The sequence below is a fragment of the Camarhynchus parvulus genome, chromosome 19 (assembly GCF_901933205.1).
Source record: "Camarhynchus parvulus chromosome 19, STF_HiC, whole genome shotgun sequence".
In the NCBI taxonomy this organism is placed as follows: domain Eukaryota; kingdom Metazoa; phylum Chordata; class Aves; order Passeriformes; family Thraupidae; genus Camarhynchus; species Camarhynchus parvulus.
This window is the reverse complement of record NC_044589.1, coordinates 11,025,978-11,046,439: the sequence shown is the minus strand read 5'-3', so window position 1 is coordinate 11,046,439 and position 20,462 is coordinate 11,025,978. Positions and strand designations below refer to the sequence as shown.

The 20,462-nt window shown below is 42.4% G+C and overlaps 1 protein-coding gene across 1 annotated transcript; it reads right to left on the bottom strand.

Annotated features, from left to right (window-relative positions):
* Positions 1–4,383: 4,383 nt before the first annotated feature.
* On the bottom strand, positions 4,384–17,078 carry SLC13A5 (solute carrier family 13 member 5). The gene is made up of 12 exons (XM_030962602.1): positions 16,913–17,078; positions 14,472–14,600; positions 13,560–13,696; positions 12,951–13,165; positions 11,482–11,653; positions 10,225–10,347; positions 9,476–9,688; positions 8,573–8,694; positions 8,181–8,299; positions 6,868–7,029; positions 5,748–5,885; positions 4,384–5,003 (listed from the first exon to the last, which is right to left on the bottom strand). Exons 1-12 carry the CDS (start codon positions 17,015–17,017, stop codon positions 4,875–4,877), a joined length of 1,764 nt encoding a protein of 587 aa, XP_030818462.1. The 5' UTR covers positions 17,018–17,078; the 3' UTR covers positions 4,384–4,874.
* Positions 17,079–20,462: the final 3,384 nt, after the last annotated feature.

Here is a 20,462-nt window from a genome sequence, read left to right as displayed (position 1 = left end):
TATCTGGAACATTCAGTTCTTTCAAGAAAATGGTTTGTCCATAAAAAAAAGTTTTATGAACATTTTAATGGGGCTCACACTCTGGCCTGAAACAGCTTATGAAAACTCATGGAAATGCCATGTGCCAAATAAGACTGGGAAATAATTTTGTGTGGGTAAATAAAGCACTGAAGTAAACTGGGGAAGGATAACATCTTTTCTCTGACAGAAGAAACAGTCTCTTTCTTATGGCCAGAATCTACAGTAAATGTAAATCTACATTTACACCATAATAAATGGGCAACTATTGACTAAGTGCTCTAGAAAAACCTAAATGGGCAAAAATAGCTTCAGTATAGTCAGCTCTATTTTTAAAGAACTACCAAACATTATATTAAGCAGTCCCCAGTCACCTGAGGGCAGCATGGGATGCCCACCTTTACTCTGTGCTCCCAAAGGTAAGGGCTGTACTTCCCTCAGAGTTTCTGTGCAAGCAGAGGCAGTCTGCAGTGCATGGCACGCCCTCTCTGTGCCACAGACCCTTCACTCAGGGGCCAGCAAAGATACACAGAGGGGAAGGTCTGATCTCACACTGAAGTGCTGCCACTGGGATGGTTCTTCTGGGCAGAGGAGAATCAGCACCCTGCCATTAAACCACACAGACAAATGCTGAACCTAAGTCTTGCAGCAGAGTGGTGGCTTTGTGGTGCAAGGCACAGAAGTGTGGAAAACCTCTCAATGACACAAAGAAATTCATCAGGCTTGTCTAAAGTCACACATTTATTCACCCACACTGGAAAACATTGTGAAAACTCTGTCACTTGATCCAAGGGCTCAGGATTCATTACCACCCACCTCTTCACATATTTAGCACAGACACTTGGGGGAAAAAAAGATGTGATGTATGTAAAAATGTATACAATATGTCACTACTGAAAAGGAAGAGGTGGTATGTTAAGGAACCACTGCTGCATTTTGGCTAGGTCTGATTCAGTGATCTATTTCTTTTTCTGGACTGATTTTCACCAACTGTCCAATTCCAACTTTGTCAGCAAATGTTGGGTTTGGCTACAACCAGGTTATTGCTATTTCAAGTGGCAACACACCTGAGCTGGAAAACAAAGGCTGAATAAGCCAAACACTGAGTTCAAGTGAGAACAGAACTCAGCTGGAATGCAGTACTTGCTGCTCTGAACTCAGTGGATGACACCAACAAATCCAAACCACTCTTCAGATTGGGGACTTCTGATCATGTAAAGAATGCTGAAAGGTTTTCTTCTCTATTTCACAGATCTAGATGTTCAACACATGGGCAGGAAATACCTTTGTTCTCCCTTTGCACATTTTCTTGTAGTTTGGTAGTTCATGAACTCATTCACAGTTGTGAGACTATTCCCAAGCACTAGTACACCGTGGGAACAAGTTTGCACACTGGTACATGACCAAGCAGGAGCCCTGTGCAACAGCAGCCCAGATCACAATGCTGCAGGTTTAGGACTCTCAATAATTGCAGGAACAGCATTAGCAACATGATATTCTGGTAAATTGGTATTTTGAGAGAAGAAAGGAAAAGCCAAGGATCCATAGAAAGTGGGCAGAAAATAAGAAAGCTTTAATTTAGCTCCTTAGAGGTGGCACTGCCAGCTGGCCAGCTGACAGACTCACTGACCACAAGGAATCACACTCTGCCCTCGGATGGTAAAATGGGAACTGTTTGCTCACTCGGGGTGGCTGAATAACTCACCCTGACAAAGCCCACACTGAGGATCCTCCCATGTTTTTTGTGGGTGCTGGGGGTGCATGTTTGAAAGTGGGGGGCAAACAGATTCTTTTATGCCACTATCTTAGCACCCTCACAACTTCTGCACCTAAAACAATATTCCTTTGATGAGCAACAAAACAATTGCTATGTCTGGTAAGTTTCTATGATACTTGTCCTGCAGCTGAAGGGGCTGTAAACCAGATCTAGTCACAAAGCAATTGTCCTTGCTGTCCACTGCAAGTAATATGTATTTACTCAGGGCACTGGAACAGGACACCATGCACGCTTGCTGCTGAAGAAAAGCCCATTTGTGCCTGTTATATTGGAAAGTTTGTACAACATTTATTCTTAAAAACTGGTTGTGTTTCTTAGAGTCTTATAATCCTTTACTCTGAAATGAATGAGACAGTTCGTAGGGTATGCCTCCTGATTTAGTCCCACCTAAACATCTTCAGAGATGCAAACTTGAGTTATCATTTAGCTGATTAAAGAAGAGAAACCACTGATATTCAGGTCTGAAGACACTTAAAAGTGGTGTCCAAATCTCTGCTTTGCATTATTCACTAGAGCATGTACCTTCCGGGATCTTACTGGGGCACCACTGTGCTACAGTGGAAGCTAATGCAGAAACAAGTGGTCCACTATGCTACACAGGAGGGGAGACAGTTCTAATAAGTTTTTATTTGCCAGGCTCTAATTATGCAACCCACCCATTTAAATTAAATATGAATCAATCACAGGATGTCATAAAAGTGTCTCAAAAAGAAACTGCTATTAACGGTACAGAGAGGTGACATATCCAATAATTCACAGTTACAATAAACTCAACACTCTTTATTACCCCACAGGCACTGCCCTGGCCCAGCACTCCTGACCATGAATCACCCTGTGTGACTATTGATTAAAATAGCATTTGCTTCCTTCCTGTCCAGCAACAGAGTGAAGCTGTTCACTGGCTGAGGCAAGGGCAATCTCTCCCCTTCAAGAAACTTTCAGAACATTCTTTTCTGCAAACAGGACAGTGAAGTGTCTGTCCTACAGCTTTTAGCTGGAACTGATTTTAGAGGAGTTCCGGTCTGCATGAACTGAGATAGCCAAGCTCAGTATCATCTACCATGCAGGCTCCCCTGTACCTTACTTGTCAGACAGAGCAGAGCAAGCACCATGTATCTGGCAAAAGTAACACGTTCTCACACTGTGAAGTCCATCAGAAAGCAGAGGAAGTGCCTTTCTCAAATGCATTTAGATACCTAGAGATGCAAATCAGCATTAAGTGGTGACAAAGGACAGAACATGCTCAACTGTTCCTTGTTTCACTTTCTTCAAAAAAATACTGTCCTAAGTTTCAGGTGGTGACAAATATCTGTGAGCAATATCTCATTGCCGATTCTTGGCACTAGAACTGGCCTCTTAGACAGACTCTGCAAGTGGAAGTGTGTTTATCCAGATGCTCCACCATTCCCTGGGAAGACAGGGAGCCATTGGTGGCTCTTGGGAACAACATTCAGTGGACAGTTTACGGTGCTTACCACCATAAAGAGCATAAAAGATAAAGGCATGGAAATAAATTCTTAAAGCAGTTTTCTGCTCAAAAAAGCACCTGGTAATTTTGTGGATAAATATTTCCCTCGCTTCTAGATAAAAATGTATTTTTCCAGTTCCATAAAGAAAATTCACATTAATAACAGAACTACTGAATATCCTAAACACAATACTATGCTATATGCCAGGTCTTCTACACAGAATTCTATAATTCTAAAACTTAACACCTTGCACCCATTATCATGAGGTGAGAAATCACTACGGCTGCAGAATTTTACCTTATGTCCTCACAACACCTTGGTGAGGTAGATATAGGTTCCATAACATCTTCTTTAGGAGGGGAAATAAGCACAAAGAGGTGAACTGACTTGCATGGGGATACTGGCAAGTCTGGAAGCAAATCCCAGGTCATACCCACAGATCTTTCCACCGTAAGACACTGATTTACCTCCCACCCACTTCCATCCCCAGGGCTGAAGGGAAAGCATCCGTGTACCACTGACAAAATACACCCAGACCAACACCAATCATTCTGTAGACTACTTCTGCAACAGAAATGGCATAATTACGTTATAAACTACTTTTCTTACAAGACATGAATTCCAAAGTACACAGGACAACTCCCACTGCTGTCAGCCAGCACAAGCACTAAAATCTGGGCCCCTACATTTTTCCCAGGTCGTCAGTTAGAGCCTTCCTCACATCTTGACTTCACTCAAAAATTCCAGAGTTAATTAATAAGGCACATCAGGGGCTAATTCAGGAACTTCTGCAATAGATGTGAAGTCCCAAGGGCCACTGGTCATTTCCAGGCTGGCACTCAGAAAACACTAGTTGGCATGTGAAATCACACCCGTGACTGAGGGAAAGGCTCCCTGCCCTCTAATTGCCACAGTGCAAGAAACACAGAGCCAGCCTTAGTGCATCGTTGTCAGAGATATCAGCTGAATCATGACTATCATGGAATTACATTATCTCAACCCTCAATAAAGGTGTCTAAATGCAGTGAGATTTGGGAGTGAAAACAAGGCAAGAGAAAGTGTGTTGGATGTTGACTTGGAAGGATCCCACCACATGGTTGAGGCCCAACTAAAACATAACATAGCAGCACATGGCATACCCCTTCTTCACTATACAAGTGACAACGGGTATTTCTCTGTACAGTTGCTGTCTTGTAGATATAAGGAATAAGTAAGGAATGTTCAGCCCCTGCCTGAGTGCCATATTCAATGCTAATGATATACAAGTACATACCAGTGATATAATAGTTCAAACCATTTGATACAACAGCCTCCCCTCTCTTTATTGAAAGTTTGATAAATCCTAATCCTTGACCTTGATTGGAGGTACAATGGATCACTTGAACATACTTATGATCCTGACACAGAGGTTGTACAATTGCAAACACTTTTGGCTCCAGCACAACTGGAGTAAGATTGGGTTGGTTCAAACTTGAACTGATGTGTGACTGCTGGAAGGCAGCAAACACCCAACACTGGATCTGAAGCGGTGATGAGACTTTATACAGGACTTTAGGCGACAGGGAGTACTGAGGGTACTTTCCTAGTTCAACACATGAATTCTTCACAGCTCACTGGTTTCTTGTGCTGTTTGCCCAGGCTGGGAATGTGTCCAGCTGAAACATAGGTCTTCCCCACGTGTTGATGGCCAGTGAGACACAGCAGACTGCAATGACGTTCATCACTAGTCCAGCTTTAACCTGTGAGGAAAAAAATCCAAACCAACAATAACCAAACACCAGCACAGCAAACTGCAGCAAGACCTACTTGTACATACACAAGAAAGATGGTCAAATAAATCACAGAAATAGCCACTGTATCCACTGCCTTCTGCTCTTGCTTAGGTGGAGATACCAGGAAACACACTGTGCAAAGTCTTTGAGCGCTTTGCTATGTATATAACCAGTCGAGGAGCTTTAAGGCATGTGTAACATGTCGTACTTATTAGTTAGAGAACAGCTTATGCCCTCTTCAAGTATCCAGTTAGAAAACCAGTAATGTTTGTGTGTTCCGCCCAAAACCTGCCCTGTGTGGTCTGGCAGAAAATCAGAGGACCAGAGCCAAGGGCTACTGATTGCTACCTTCTGCTTTCAGCTCCAGTGGAGACAAGGCTTTAGACACTTGCCAAAGCCCCAGAACGCTGCAGGGCATGCCTGGACTTTAACCCTTCAGGTTTCAGAGACTTATGACTTGTCAGTTTTTCATTTCACTTGGGCCAGTCTGTATGTCTGCCAAAGTCCATGAGAGAAGTACTGTTACTTCAGAGATGCAAATTTTTATCACAATATTAACGCTGCAGAAGAGAGTTGCGTAGAGTTGCAGTTACAACCCATAAGAGCTTCCTGGTACTTTGGAAATGCTATGCAAAGAAAATTAAACTCTCACCATATTTCAGGAAGAAAGCAATGGAGAATTTCAGATAAGAGAGAAGGCAATTATCTTACCATATCCAAAACATGGATGTGGCCATAAGAAAACACTATTGCATTTGGTGGTGTTGCAACAGGTAGCATGAAAGCAAATGAAGCACTGAGAGTACCAGGCAGCATAACATACAAGGGGTGGATCCTGATAGATTCAGCCTGCAATGAAATGGAGAGAATATCACTCTGGGGTTGTTTGAAAAGAAAAGCATAAAGGATCAATCTACCCCAGACCAATGAGATACATAGACTTATTTTGTTGCCTCGTACTACATCACCAAAATAATTCACAAACATTTTATTCTGAAATCCACATGTGCTTAAAGATAACTTGCCGTTGTTTCCTGTCCAATGATACTTAAAAACAAGGCTTGATTCTTTCTTGTTGTTTGTTTTGCTCTATGGTATAATTTAGATTTCTGGTCAAATATATCCAACAATCTTTTCTTTGACCTCAGACCACCCTTTTTCCAGGAATGGGAATTATAATTACTAGGCACGTGGAGTGACACTCTTAGACTTTACACAAATTCTGTGGCACTCAAAACTTAAATGCCAGTTTAAGTCATTAATAGCTCACTACCTTGATTGAGGTAATTTTGCTTTGAGGAAATAGTCTAGAATAAAGTGTTTGTCCTTTTCTAATTAAAGAACAAAGTAATCTATTTTTCTCTTTATGCCACAGTTTTGATTCTGCTCAGAAAAGGCAGCAAAATTTATCAGGTTTTCCTCCTCAAGTTTTAAAATTATTCTGGGTTCCTATGAGAAATTGCACATTCCTCATAATCAGGCCTACCACTTTGAGTATTTTAGCACAAAATGTGAAGATGAATAATTCAAAGGCACCATCAGAAAGTGCTGGATTTTGTTTTGGTTTGGGTTTTGTGTGTGTGTATTTTCCAGTTCTAAGATGATGGTTCAAAATGACCAGAAGTAACTGATGTTTGCTGAACTGTATTGAAAAAGTGACTGTCACTTCACCCTCTCCAGGGCCAAGGCACACACCTTACAGAGGGCATGACCTGGCTTCCTTTTAAGTACACTGGAGCAACATCCAAGACAATAATTATAATATTGCTTTGCCACGCAGTTTAACTCTAATCCTCCAGCTGACAGGGTAACAGGACAGAAGCAATCTTACCAAGGATGAAAAGACAGGCAGGAAGAGGGTAGCTGTGGCCACGTTACTGGTGCATTCAGTGAAGACAGCTGTAATAAGGGAGATCACTGATGCAATGGCCCATGGTGGGATAGATCCCAGTGGTGTCATCTGACGACCCAACCAAGCTGAGAGCCCAGAGTTCTGCAAGAAGGAAAGTGGGTTTCAGTGAGGTTTAGAACCCCTGACTCACAAACAGGGAAGCCATGTTATGGGCAACATTCCTGACAAATAATACTAAAGGACTCCAGAATTATACAAACATCATCCAGGAAAGTACAATTATCTGTCACAAAAACTAAAAAAAAATTCCTTGCCAACTGGACATCACACTGAATCCCACTTTTCTGATTCTTCCAGAAACCAAATACTTGCTCACACACAGGTTACAAAATTATTGGTTTTCTTGCTGAACAAGAAAATTTTTCTGAGGTCATTGCAAATACGTAGTGTATGGCCCAGAAGCTTCTTGGCACATTTTTCTAAGGTTTCTGAAGGTTATGATTCTGTATGAATGCTCTATTGTAGGAACACAGGCAGTAGTTGATACAAACAGGTTATGAAATCTGACTTGATAATTTTTAATGCTCTGGAACTTTAATAATCTATGTGTGTTGTATGTGGATGAATGTCAGGGCCACAGCTTTAACTTGCCCCATGGTTTAAACCTAATTAGCCACAAAACTTAGATGTGAACATGACTTTCCCCAAAATATTGCACTACTGATAGCTAATGCTTGCTTTGATTTAGATGCATCTTAGCAGTGATGAAAGAAACAATATGGTTCACCTCAAGATTCCTTCCTGTTTTGGGAATTTAGCTGCCTTTTCTGTGAATTTATAAACACAGCATCAATCCAGGATTTTCTTTCTGACCACTTCAGCAGTGGTTTTGCTTTAAGTCTGAAGATATATAACCCTCAAACAAACCTCAAATGGTACTGAAAATCTGACAAGTGCTATCTATACTTCTACTTTGCTAGCCAGGGCTGGGATTGGGGTGATTACAGAAATAAGAAAGGATGCTTTTCTCGACTGTCCAGACAGCGAAGATCCCAACCTACTTGGGAGTCTCCAAGAGGTAAGATAAATTAAAGAAACTTTAAAGAACAAAAATTCCTGAAGAAGATTCACAAGCATTCACCTCTCCTTAGTTTTTGCTAATTTAGATCTCCCTTCAGATCTGAACTTTGCTACTGGGTTTGGCTTTGGGTGCATGCCCAGTAATACAGGACTAGATAACAAACCAGGGAAGTTTGCCTTTGAGTCAGAGAAAAACAGATGTCAGGACATACTGCGCTTGCATCAGCCAAAGCAAAACCTCCTCCCAGCAGCAGCACAATGTTCCAGGGCATCTTCCTTTGAACCACATTCCATTCTAGCAGCGGGGCTGATAAAAATGGCTTTTTCTTATCTGAAGTGAGAAATAAAAAGTAGAACATGTTTTAGGAGAGCGAAGACACTTTGTCTTCTGTTCTGTAAGATACCAGTGGGCAAATGCGCAGCACTGAGAAATCTGCACAGGGTGAGGGTAACACACACCAACATGGACTGTGCCCCAGGGCTGCCCAACAAGGGAGGTAGGTGAGATGCTCTAAAGAACTGCATGCAAATCCAGTGCATGTTTCTGCCTTGTTGGCTGGGTGGGTTAGATGTTTCACAGTACTACAGCGCCTCTTTTAAATACCTTCTTCACCCTGTTCAGGGTCAGACATGCTTGGATTCCAGCCTATGCATTTGGGCTTATGAGCAGGAAGGACAAACAGTAACAGGGCAACAAACATAGCAGGAACAGAATCAGTGATATACCTAATGAAGAAAAGAGAATACAGGTTAGAAAATGGACACCTTTCTCCTAGAAAAGAGCTGCCTTCCAGCATTCTAGTCACTGATCTTTGCCATCCCATTTGGGGCTTGAGCAAAATAGGACATCAGCTGATGTCTGAAGTCTCTCAGATCTGCCATAATTTAAACACAATAATAAAAGAAACAAGCTACAATGCACATTAATAAATAGAGTCCTGGATGACAACTCATCCCTCCTGGAGCAGGGTTCTTTCTCTGCGCTGAAGCCAAGATTCAACAGTTGTATCTCAAAGACAGACATCTAAAGAAATGGCCTGAATGATAGTCCCAAAATGTATTTTATATTACTAACATGCCATGCACAAACACTACACAAAGAAGCCATTCCAAGCACAAAATCAATTTTCCAGTGAGTTCTAAGGTGTTGGTTGAATGTGATATTACCAAATATTTAAATGTCACTGCAACTGATTGGAGCTCATACAAACAAAATACCAAGGTGTATGTCAGTGTGACTGAGACCAACATTACAGAATTTTCTCTTCTTTTAGGAAGTTCAGCTTGCTCCATGTCTCAGTCTCCAGCATTTTCACTGCAGCACAAACTGTCAAATCACAGATGATTGGTAGTGTCATGTACAAGCCATTGTATCAAGCCCAGCAAACATGTGAAGTCAGGTAAAGTTGGAATTAATGATCCCACATTCAAAATGGAATGTATGAGCAAGGGAATCTGATTAATAACCAAGTGGGTAAAAGATGGAAAAAAAACCCTAAATACTTACTTTTCTCCTCCTTTGAAGAGTATGTTAGCCCAGCCTTTTATAAAGCCTGGGCTTCTGGAAAACCACAAGACCACCAGCAATATAAACAAAAGGAGGACATTTATTTCAGCATAAGACATAGGGCCTAACTTCTTCATTTCTGCCTTCAGCACACTGTATGCAGCTTTTTCTTTGTCAGTTTTCTCTGTCCCAAAGCCCCAGTTTTTTTTTATGCTTTGAAAAAAGGGAGAAAAAAACCACTGTAAGTATGAACATATTAGAGGGATCTAACATCCTTATCACTCTGCAGCTGCCCCTCTTGGGGACAGACACAGACAACAGCAGAGGCCATAAATAAAGAAACTACAACAGTGCCAAAGTATTTTGTGGAGACACACACCAGTTCTCACAGAAGAATGTGGTCTATCAAAGGATGGCAATTTGGAGTAACCCAGGAAGAAAAAGTCAGATTTGAATCAATGGCTGCAAACCAGCTATGCCAGCTCTCCCAGGGCTGAAATTCAGGCGAGAGATTGAAAAATAAAAAGGCAATTTTGTCTGAAGATTAAGAATGTATATGGCTTTTGCCTTAATATACCTCCCACGAACACAAAAGGTTTCCAGACCTCAAAATTTTTGTGAAATGGACCTGCTCTCTGCTACAAAATCAGTAACTTGTCAATGCATTTGTTTTAGCCAGATGTCTCAGTAAGCTGACCTGCACTAACTTACTGAGGGGTTGACACAATATCATGTAGATAAATACTCACTTGAGTCCCATGAAGGAGCACTGTAACCAAAGCCAAGCTAGCGCCAACATCAGGACCATGTTTGGGAATGAAAATCCAAACCAGGAAGCAAAGTCCACAATATCATTACTGTCGGGGTATAACCTGTAAAGAAATGATTTTCTGTATGAATGTCAAAACATTTAGCAATCTAGTCTCCCTTTCATATGTGCTACAGACAATTATGCATGTAAATCTAGGACAACCATTACCAGCAATCATAGGTAACATCCACAGCCTAATTTAAATCATGAGAGAAGGCAGCCTGATTTCAGAGCAGAACTTAAATGATTGTCAGTTTTCCCTCTGTTTTAATTTGATGCATACAGGAGCTTATGTTGACACTTTAGGTCTCAGTCAGACAAGCGTGGTTGAAAGAGCTCCCATTCATTCTAGACACCTTTCACTTCTAACACATCTGTTCATTTATCCCAAGAAAGGATATTTTTTTCTTCCTCCCAACTCATTCTAGTAAGAGAACAAGAAATGTCTTCCCTGAAATTAACACCTGTACTTCTGCTGCCTTCAACAGATGAAAAAGTTGCCAGTTGGCTTGAAACAATGATGACAGTGTTTTAAGAAAGGCAATATTTGTTATTCTCTGTGCTTGCCAATAATGATTGGAGGAAAAATATCAATAGCAAACTTCCAGCTGGGTGTTAAAACGAAGAAATAATGTAGCAGCTAAGGCTGAAGTACTTGCAACACAAGGAAGTAATGTTGGAAAAATTTCCACTGCAGATTGGGTTCCATGTAGATCAGTTCCCAACCTCAGTTTAGCAATGACAGAACACACAACTGCAGTTTCCACAGCCACAGGATGGAGGAACAGTGTTACAGGAGTGGCCAAGTTCCTTCTAGCTTTCTTCAGTATGCTTATGAGTAGAGTTAATCTACATTCTTCCGGTGCTCTTTACTGCAGTTCCTCTTCCAGATGTGCTGCATTTCAGTTGAAAAAGAGGACACAGAAGAACCAATATCGCATAATCAACCATTGCATGTTGATTGCCAACAAGTATTTCCAATTTTCTCAGAAGACCTTAATTCCATCACATAGCTTCCTTTTAAAAGATGCTGAAGCAAAAAAAAACGAAGCCCAACACTTCATACACATTTCTCAGTCTCAGTTCCTCAACTAATTGCTTGAAGTTCACAACTGCAACTGTCATCAAAGACCAGTCAATTGGTCACACAAACAGTATGACAGTGTAGCTAAAAGAAGCAGCAAAAATTACTTACTGATTCATCTGGCCTTTCAGTACCACATTTGGTCCTGTTCCGGTAAGTGTTGCAGTTCCTCCAATGCTGGCAGCATAGCATACACAAAGTGTCATTCCCTTGCATATACGCTTCCACGTTTTATTTTCCTCAGAAGATTTGGGGTCACCAGTGACTTGTTCATTGCTTACACCTAGACAGAAAGACAATTATTTGCCTCAGGTAAAGTCGGAAAGGCAGAGAGTTCAGGATAGGGTCTGTAGGCTTAGTGCTTCCAGTTTGTAGGTGCCATTTATTTTAATTAAAAAACCCACAGATATCTACCTAAATACTTCAGACTAATGTTCATGAGGAGCAGAAGAAAGAGGCTGATGGACTGGGTTTACATGATCCAAGGATGCTGTTGCCCACATCAGTGCCACAACTCCTTTTCAGTAGTGTCTTGTTTCACAGAGAGGCTCACCACCGGCCAAATATTGTAGTCACTGAAACCATTCCAATTCCACAGCAAGAACCCAACTAGCTTTAACAGATATGAATACAGCCAGGAAAAAAAAACCCACACTGAAACCCAAATCCTTGCTTGGCATTATGTCAATTTACAATAACCACGAAACTTTACTGCTGTGTCCATTGTTCTCTGAGGTTAACACTCTAATCTTGAAGTCTGACTGGACTAATGGAGCAGGACAAAGAATTTATGGCAATTGCAACCAGCTCAACAATATTAAAGGGTATTTTTTGCACACTCTTATTATCTTCACTACACTTGTAATCTGATCTTTAATCATATTTAATAATATAGCCCTGCGTAACAGCACAGCAGGGCACTGAAATGAGAAGGTCTGAGTTTGTACACATATTTAAAATGAAGTGAAACCTATTGTAGAACCACATCAGTGGCACAGGACCTTGAGGAATCAAGCATCTGGGTAAGAGCACACACAAGAGCAGTTTGTCTAATGTGGGTCAAATTACACCAGTTCCTCTTTTCCATGTGGCTTTTAAAGTAGTCCTCTTTCTTCTCCCTACCTCCACATACCATCTGGTCAATAAAGAGATAATTATTACCCTATAGCCAAAATAGATTGTGTTTACATAATTTTTTCAAATAGTCCTACATGGCCTAGAATCTGAAACCCCACTGATAATCACAAGATTTAGAAAGTGGGATGCTGGGTCTGGATGGTTATTTCCCACAGGATATGCTCTTCACTTCCCTAAACAGGCAGTTAAGTCTAGGGAAACTGGGAGGATGACTCCAGCTTGAAGGAAAGAATGTAACAACTTGTCTGGGCTCTAGCACCAGCATACAAAATGGCAGCCATCAAAATTAAAAGCTATTTTGTAAAACCTAAATGTCATATATTTACAGGATTTCAGTCAGGTTACCATCCTCTTTCCTTGGAAAGGGTACACAGCACTCCTAGGTTGGGGAGCTGAGTGTAGCAAGTTCAGTAGCATCAGCATATTGGTGAGCAGGCCCTTACCGCTCACTGTAGTGGACCCTGATTTGCTCTTTTCCTCCAGCTCAATTGCTGTATTTGTTTGCCCAGTTGCTGGTTCCACCGTGGTCAACTCATGCTCTGTGGTGTCCAATTGATCCAGGACAGCTTGGACAATGGGAACCATCATGGCAGTGGTGGCTGTGTTGCTTATCCACATTGACAAGAAGGCAGTGACTATCATAAATCCCAGCATCAGGCTGAAAAGAAAGACACAGAGGAGAGAGGAAGAAAGTGAACAGATGCTGCTAGGCTTTGTAGTCACTATAATTTGGAGAGCAAAGCCCAGGCAGGGATGTGTGTAGCCACTACCCTTCTAGGACAGCTCTGCCATGTTCACTGAAGGAATCCCAGGGCATAATTAAGTCTGTCATAATTTTGTCCCCAATGGTAAGCCTCTAAAATTTAGTCAGATGCTAGTTTTGGATAAAGAACAAATAAACTGCTCCTGTTGCTAGACTTCATTTCTGGATACTCTGCAAGTACAGCTAAATTGGCTCTTGAAGGATCTTTTCTCTGCTGACTGTTAAATATCATCCCTGGGCCTTTGCTAGACTAACAAGAGGTAAGAGAAAACCAATGTAATACTCTTACAGTGCAGGTTTCACCCCAAGAATCAGAAGGACCTTCAGTGCAATCCTTTTGTGAAGATTCCACTGCTCAACAGAAATTGCGACAATCAGCCCTCCAAAGAAGAGCATGTTTGTGCTATTTAGGTACTGCAAGCACACCTGTAAGACAGAGAAGATAAGTCAGGCCAAAATACTTGCTTCACTAGTACAATTTGCTTACCACCCTCTCAAATCCATGGACTGGAGCAGGCCCCAGCCAACACTAGAACAAGAGGCAGCTGCTGCCTGTGAGCTCCCTGCAGTTTCGTGAACCCTTGATCTCGTGTGTAACTGCTGACTTGCCTGTGCAGGAGCTTTTTGTGCATCATTGTGCAAAATGACACCAGTTTCCTAAAATGCAGCTAGGGATTCAAAGTATGGAAGGTGCTGGAAATACTGAGCTCTAAAAGGGCTTTCTCAACGCCAGCAGCAACCTGCCTTTACCAGCTTGTTGGGCAGTGGTGAACCTGGGCTACAGATCCTGAACACAGCCTATGCCTTGTGCCTCCAGCACAAACAGCCCAGGCAGAGACCTGGGGAGCACACAGCACACCTGCCGGCACTATGGGACAAACTCTCACAGGTTTGTCCCATGCATTTTGAGATCTCCCAGAAGACTGACAGCTCTACTTTCACTTCCTCTTTGTGGCTGGGAACACACAAACTGCTGGCACTAGTGGGATGCTCTGCAGCAGGATCCATGTCCAAAACAGACCCTCCCCTCTACCACCTCAAGCCCCCCACTGTTAACACTTTGGGCAAGTGCGTACGTAGTTCAGCATCTTCCCATATAAGAAACCTGAACATTAATACAGACTTGTTGGCTAAATATTGATGAAGGATCAGAGCACCTCGGATTTCTCTGTATCAGACCTGGATTGCACAAGTTCCTTACTTTTTTAGAGGTCTGAACTCCAAGCAGAGGGAAAAATACCACTGGCATGAGGGAGGTGACAGCCAGGGGGATCACTTCAGTGCACCAGTACACAGCCATGATAATGATGACATATGCACATCTGGCCTCCTGCAACATAATAGAAGACACATTTAAGCATTAGAAACTGTTTTTAAAGATAAGAAACACATTGGTAGCTCTTAAAAGTGGCTCACACACTCCACTGTCTGTAGCTTAACAAGTTATGCTGAATGAGGACTTAAACTTGTGCTTTTAAATCATGTTCTGAAGTCACTTGTACAAAAAAGATCTTTTTGACCAAGAAGACCATAGTGTTTGCTTTAATAAAACCATACAAAATAAATGCTGTGAGAAAAACAAATCTTCCACCACTAGGTAAGTGCACAGTTTGCCGTGTAGAAGTACCTCTTGGTGGTTGAGGTCAGCAGATTTTACATCTAGGAGCCAAGAACAGCAATATAGAGTTAATTTCTTTAAATGGATGGCCAAATTTCCCAGTGTGGATTATTAGCTTTTCTGAAATTCACAAGTCTTTGATGTATGTCCAGTAACACAGTTGAGCTCAGAAACTATTTCACTGAATAATTTAAAATTTCTTTGCTTTTTAAAGTAACTCCTAAAGTAAAACTCTTAAAACTCTTTTTTTTTTTTGTGATTAAGCACATTAGAGGTATTAAACTATTTTCCCATATCATACTGCCCCTACCTGCTAAGGGGTTTCCCTAGTTTAGAATTGTTGTAACCTGTCTTTTTGGGCTGTTGACCAAGCAATTCTGTATCCCAGCCTTCTGTGGTTTGTACTCTAAAAATTGTCAGGAGAAGCAGGTATTCATTAGCTAACAGTGAACTGCTTGAAAGCTGAAGTTGGTGTTCTGTAGCTCACTATTTGCTCCTATTTAGGGCATGTGTTTATGGGATTTTACTCTAATACAACAAATGTGACTTTATTGCTAAAATAAATGGTGTGACAGTGACACTTAAAAACTGTCATCAGGTCTTATTAGTAAGTTGGGCTGTGTTTTCGTTAATTTTGTTGAGTGTTGGGGAAAAAGTTTAAGAACCAGAAAACACCATTTGTAAGTAATGTGAAATTTTTTCCCTCAAGTTTCCAGGCTAATTACAGCACAAGTTTTGAAAAGAAAAATTCTTCAGAGACTAGAAGATATCAGGCAGATCCTGTAGAAGTCTCTTCCCTTTATAAATGAGGTCAGCTCATGATACAATTCATGCTGTACTGCAGTAATGCAGGGGTAGAACTGACTGTGGTTAATCTGTTGCTAGTATGAAAGACAGATAAACAACTCTAAGTGAATAAAATTCAAAATCCTGGTTTTAGAGAGTAGAGAGTAAATAATTTATGTGAAGTTCAAAAATACAGCCATGCTTATAATTTAACTCCAGCAACTGTGGCCAATTCAAACAACAAAAGATCTGGAATTAAATATATATTTGTATTTATACCCATATATATATCTGTGATTTATGGAAACAGTCACAGAATGTCTCTTTGGTGTTTCTGTGCAGTTGACACAAAACGCAGTGACCTGACTCCTGATTGAGAGATGAAAAAACAGTCACTGACAGAAATATTGTCTTCCCATTGTGAAATATTGTAATTTCTTAGGTTAGACTAATAACAAAATATGCCTACAAATAATGGCAAACTGAAGACATACATAATTTTTTTGGAAATTATCTTTCCTAGTTTTGATCAAAGTAGAGCTTAACAGTCAGGAATTCCTCATTGTATAAAGGACCACCATTCACCTGAAAGGCCAGGCTGGTATAACTTAGGTAAACAAGAAGGGTTGGCAATTTGGTTTATAAACACAGATAAAATTTTCCCATACTGTAAAACAGATTGAGCGATACAAGTTGCTCAGAAGAAAGGCTGGCTTTGGCATTAGAATAGCCTCCAAAGCTCTAGTAGGCTAAAATACTGCAAACTCAGCTTTCACACTTGATCAAGAAGGCTACAAGGCATTAAAGCTCAAACTTTCCTGGGTTATTCCAATTTTACGCTGGTGTAACTCCACTGAACGCAAAGGAGTTGTGCCGTCGCCATCCCTGGAGTAAGATGGATGAATTGGAAGACATGGCATTTGAAATCCTGACCAATTCATACAACGCAACGCTGACTGCATCAGGATGGAGAATGTCACCAAGCAACATGCTGGGAGTACCAGACCCTCAGCAGAGAGATGGGGGAAGCACTCCTGCCCTTCAGCCGACTCCAATCGCTACGACATAATGCAGGACAGCCACAATGCCGGCCAGCTACGCCTGGGCTTGTCTTGGCCCAGAATGAATTGCATCTAATTGGCACGGTGGGTTGGGTGCCACCGGGACCAGGCCCGGGGCCGGGCGGAGTGGGGTCACCCGGGGGGCAGCAGGCCCGGAGCCGGGCTCTGTTCACCTACCTTCGTGGTCACAGCGAGCGGCAGCGGCAGCAGCAGCAGCGGCGTGAGGAAGAGGATGGCGAAGGAGCGGTACCTCAGCAGGGGCTGCAGGCACGTCGGGGCCATGCTCTGTGGGGTGACACGGTCAGGGCGCGAGCGCGAGCAGTGCCCGCCGCCGCCGCTTTAAGTACGGGGCGGGAGGGACGGGAGGGACCCGGCCGGGGGCGACACGTCCCGCCCGCCCCGCCGGGGGCCGCCCCGGGCAGCGGCGCGGCTGAGCACCGGGAGCAAACGAGCCTCCGGAGCGCCCCGGCCCCGCTCCCACCCGCCCTCCCTGCCGGGCCGCCGGGACACGGCGCGGGCCGGCGCCGCACCCCCTCCCCTACCGCCCCCTCCGTGCCGAGGAAAGCGGCTCAGTGGCTGTGTATCAGTACCAGCGCCGTCGGGAGAGCGCGGTACGAGCGCTCTCCCTGCTCACAGAGCGCACAGAGAGGGGCCGGCACGCACAGGCTCCCACGGCGTGCAGGGACCCGGTGCTGCCGCGGCCCCTTTTGGGAGCTGGGCTTTCGGGAGGTGCTGGTGCCGCCAAGGGAGCATCGCCCCCGCTTATTCACACCGTGGTGGGGAAGGACTGAGCTCCTTCGGGGAAATGGAGAGTTAAAACCACAGTGGGGATCTCCCCAAAACAAAGGTCTGTGCAGGCATGCATGGCTGTGTTTTGCTATTATTTTGAGAGGCATTGTGCCTCTGGATCTGGGTTAAAAATAACCCAGGAATGTTAACTTGAAAGGTTATTTTTGATATTGTTGACTTCAGTGACTTTTGTCTACAGCGCAGCCTTGGAATCCAAAGGGACAGCCCTACTGATGGTGGCCAGCACGACTGAATGGGCAGAAAGGGACAACTAGACAGAGGACAAACAAATAGTCCATATTTTAGGTTTTGCTTCTGGGATGGCAACAGCCACCTGAGATTGAAATCAGCATAAATCATATCTCAACAATTTGATCCTGCAATCTCTTAATACAGTCTTACCAAGCAGTAACTCCCAGGAATAAAGACTTTCAGATTCCACAGCAAGTAATGAGGGAGCTCTGACTACAGCTTGCACTCTTTGTCCTCTGCTGACCAAAGGAACTTGAGTGACAGAAGTTCAAAACAAGACACTCCAATGTTACTTTTCATTTATAAAAGCAGTGAATGCCCACTAAGAAAAAAAGTAGCCAACCGGATCTGGACAGATTCCAAATCTTCAAACCTTTCGGAGCAGTCCCTCTGGGTAACTTACCAACACAGAGGAAACACACTTCACACCAGTGCAAAGTCTAGCAGAAAGTGGGGAATTGGCCAAAACTTGAATTCCTGTGGCCCGTCTCCCATGAAAAAATGGTTCCTACTCAAACAAAGAAAAAAATACTAGAAGCACTTAAATAAGAAAATGCAAATTGTTCACTCTAAAGGAGTTGTTCTAAGGTTAACTCTGATAGACCAGTGCAAATATGATTTGTTGTCTTCTTGTTTCAATAAGATGCAGTGAAGAAAAAAAAACATAAAGAAAAAGACAAAAAATGTGTTGATACCTTTAGATGGACTAATCTTGTGAAAGGAGACTTGCTTGCTGTACCTGGGGATGAGACATGGGACTCCATGGGCAATTTAAATTAGCTAATTCATGCCTCAGTCCTTTTCTTTTGGTCAATACAGAAAAGGGAATCAATATTCCCTATTGTGCAGAATTATTGCAAACTGGCCTTCATATCATTTGATTATAAGCTTCCTTTTCACTGTGCCAAGGAGAGGACAGACAAAGTTTTGGCTGCTTGCTTTACAGAACTGGTCTGACAGCTGGGTAGAAGGGAGCTGCAGAGAGCCTAAGCACTTGCAAAACATCCAGGATGAGTTTTAGGTGATCCAAAGAGCATTCTGCTCTTTGGATCTTTTTGTTCAAAAACTCCCACAGCCTGAAATTCAGCTTATGCTAATTGAGCACCAACTGCGCACCTTCAAGAAAAAGGAATCTCTTCCTCTAGTCAGTATGGCTCTGAACACAGTAGAGCGCAATAGCTTTAAACAGTGCTTTAGAAGCAGTGGGTAAAAACAGCTTTTGGTTGCAGACATCATTTAGAAGCAGGAGACTGTAGCAACCTTAGATACCCTAGTGTTGAATAATGTACTTTTCTTGTTCTTCTTGATAGTAAGTTTCAAATCAGTTTTCAAAGGAACTCAAATTTTTGAGTTACAAAGAGGCTTAGGCATGGGTGGTGATGTGAGGTGGAACCAGGAGCTGAATCAGGTCCCTTGTACTTGAAATCCCTTTTCCTGGTTGCAGGATACCATTTTTTCCATTTGCTGTTCTGCTGCCCTAATAAACCCCAGTATTTTGAGGCACGGCAAGAATTAAGGGTTTGAGTAACAGAGCCAAGCCCATCTTGTGGCTCACTGCCACCAACCTGCCCTGGCCTTTGCAACGTTTCTCAGCTAGTGGCTCTGGGGTTCATTTGATTTAACTTGACAAAGAAAGCAGAACATTTTTCTGCTGTTCGTGAGCTGAATAGGTTCAATGAAGTGTTCAGTGAGCACTAGAGCCAGCTCAAGAGACTGGGTTAGTTATGGCTGGGCAAGGAACAGCTGTGGCAGGAACAACCGCAGCTTTCAAGACAGAAAATGCCTAGGTGACCTTTACAGCATTGTCAAACCACATGCAGAGTCTTGCAATCTTTCCTTTTATACTTCAGATACCAGAATCAATTACGTGAACCATGGCCAAGAGTTGCAGTTAGAAATGGGACACTGCTGAAGACTAGTAAAGAAACGTTGATCTGTATTATTTCGTAGAGAAAGGGACTGAAAACCAATCCCACTTAGAAAGTAGAATTTCCAGGGTCAGTCCAGGTAGAAAAATTGTAAAATACAGATTTTTTTTATAGCTTAGTTCGTTCCTGAGAAGCTGCTTTTCTGATATATTGCACTCTCTACAAGGCAATCATCCCAGTTACTCCAGTTATTGGAGGATAGGAATGGTCTGTAAAAAGGTGGCTTTACAGGCAGAAGCTGGTTCATTTAATTACAGATAAGACATATTTTCTGCTTCTAATTCAAATGTTGCCCAAGCACACAAGTACAGTTTACTTGTTCTAAACAGTTCATTTGACCTAGATAACTGCTACTCTCTCTCAAGACAAAAACTCCTCACATTCTTTTTAAAGCTCTTTCATGTTGCAAGCTCCATGCAACAGCTAGAGGTACAAAAGTTTTAACAAAATAAAATTAAACAAGGACTGTAAGTCGCATCATACTTGACACTGAGAAACAAAAATTAAAACAACTGACCCTGAGATATTCTAGGATGTAGCAGAAAAAGAATGTTTTCTACTTGGGCTTTTGAAAGTCATATTTAAAAAATAACCGGCTCAGAACTTACCTCTATCTGATTCTTGCCTTCAAAAGGTGCCTAGAAGAGGTCTCATTTGGTAATGTTATGCACTGGAAAGTTTACACAGAATTTAAATAGAAAGAGTTATTACCAGCATTCACTCCTTCATTGCTGTCCATTTTCCCTCCAGTCGGTCCT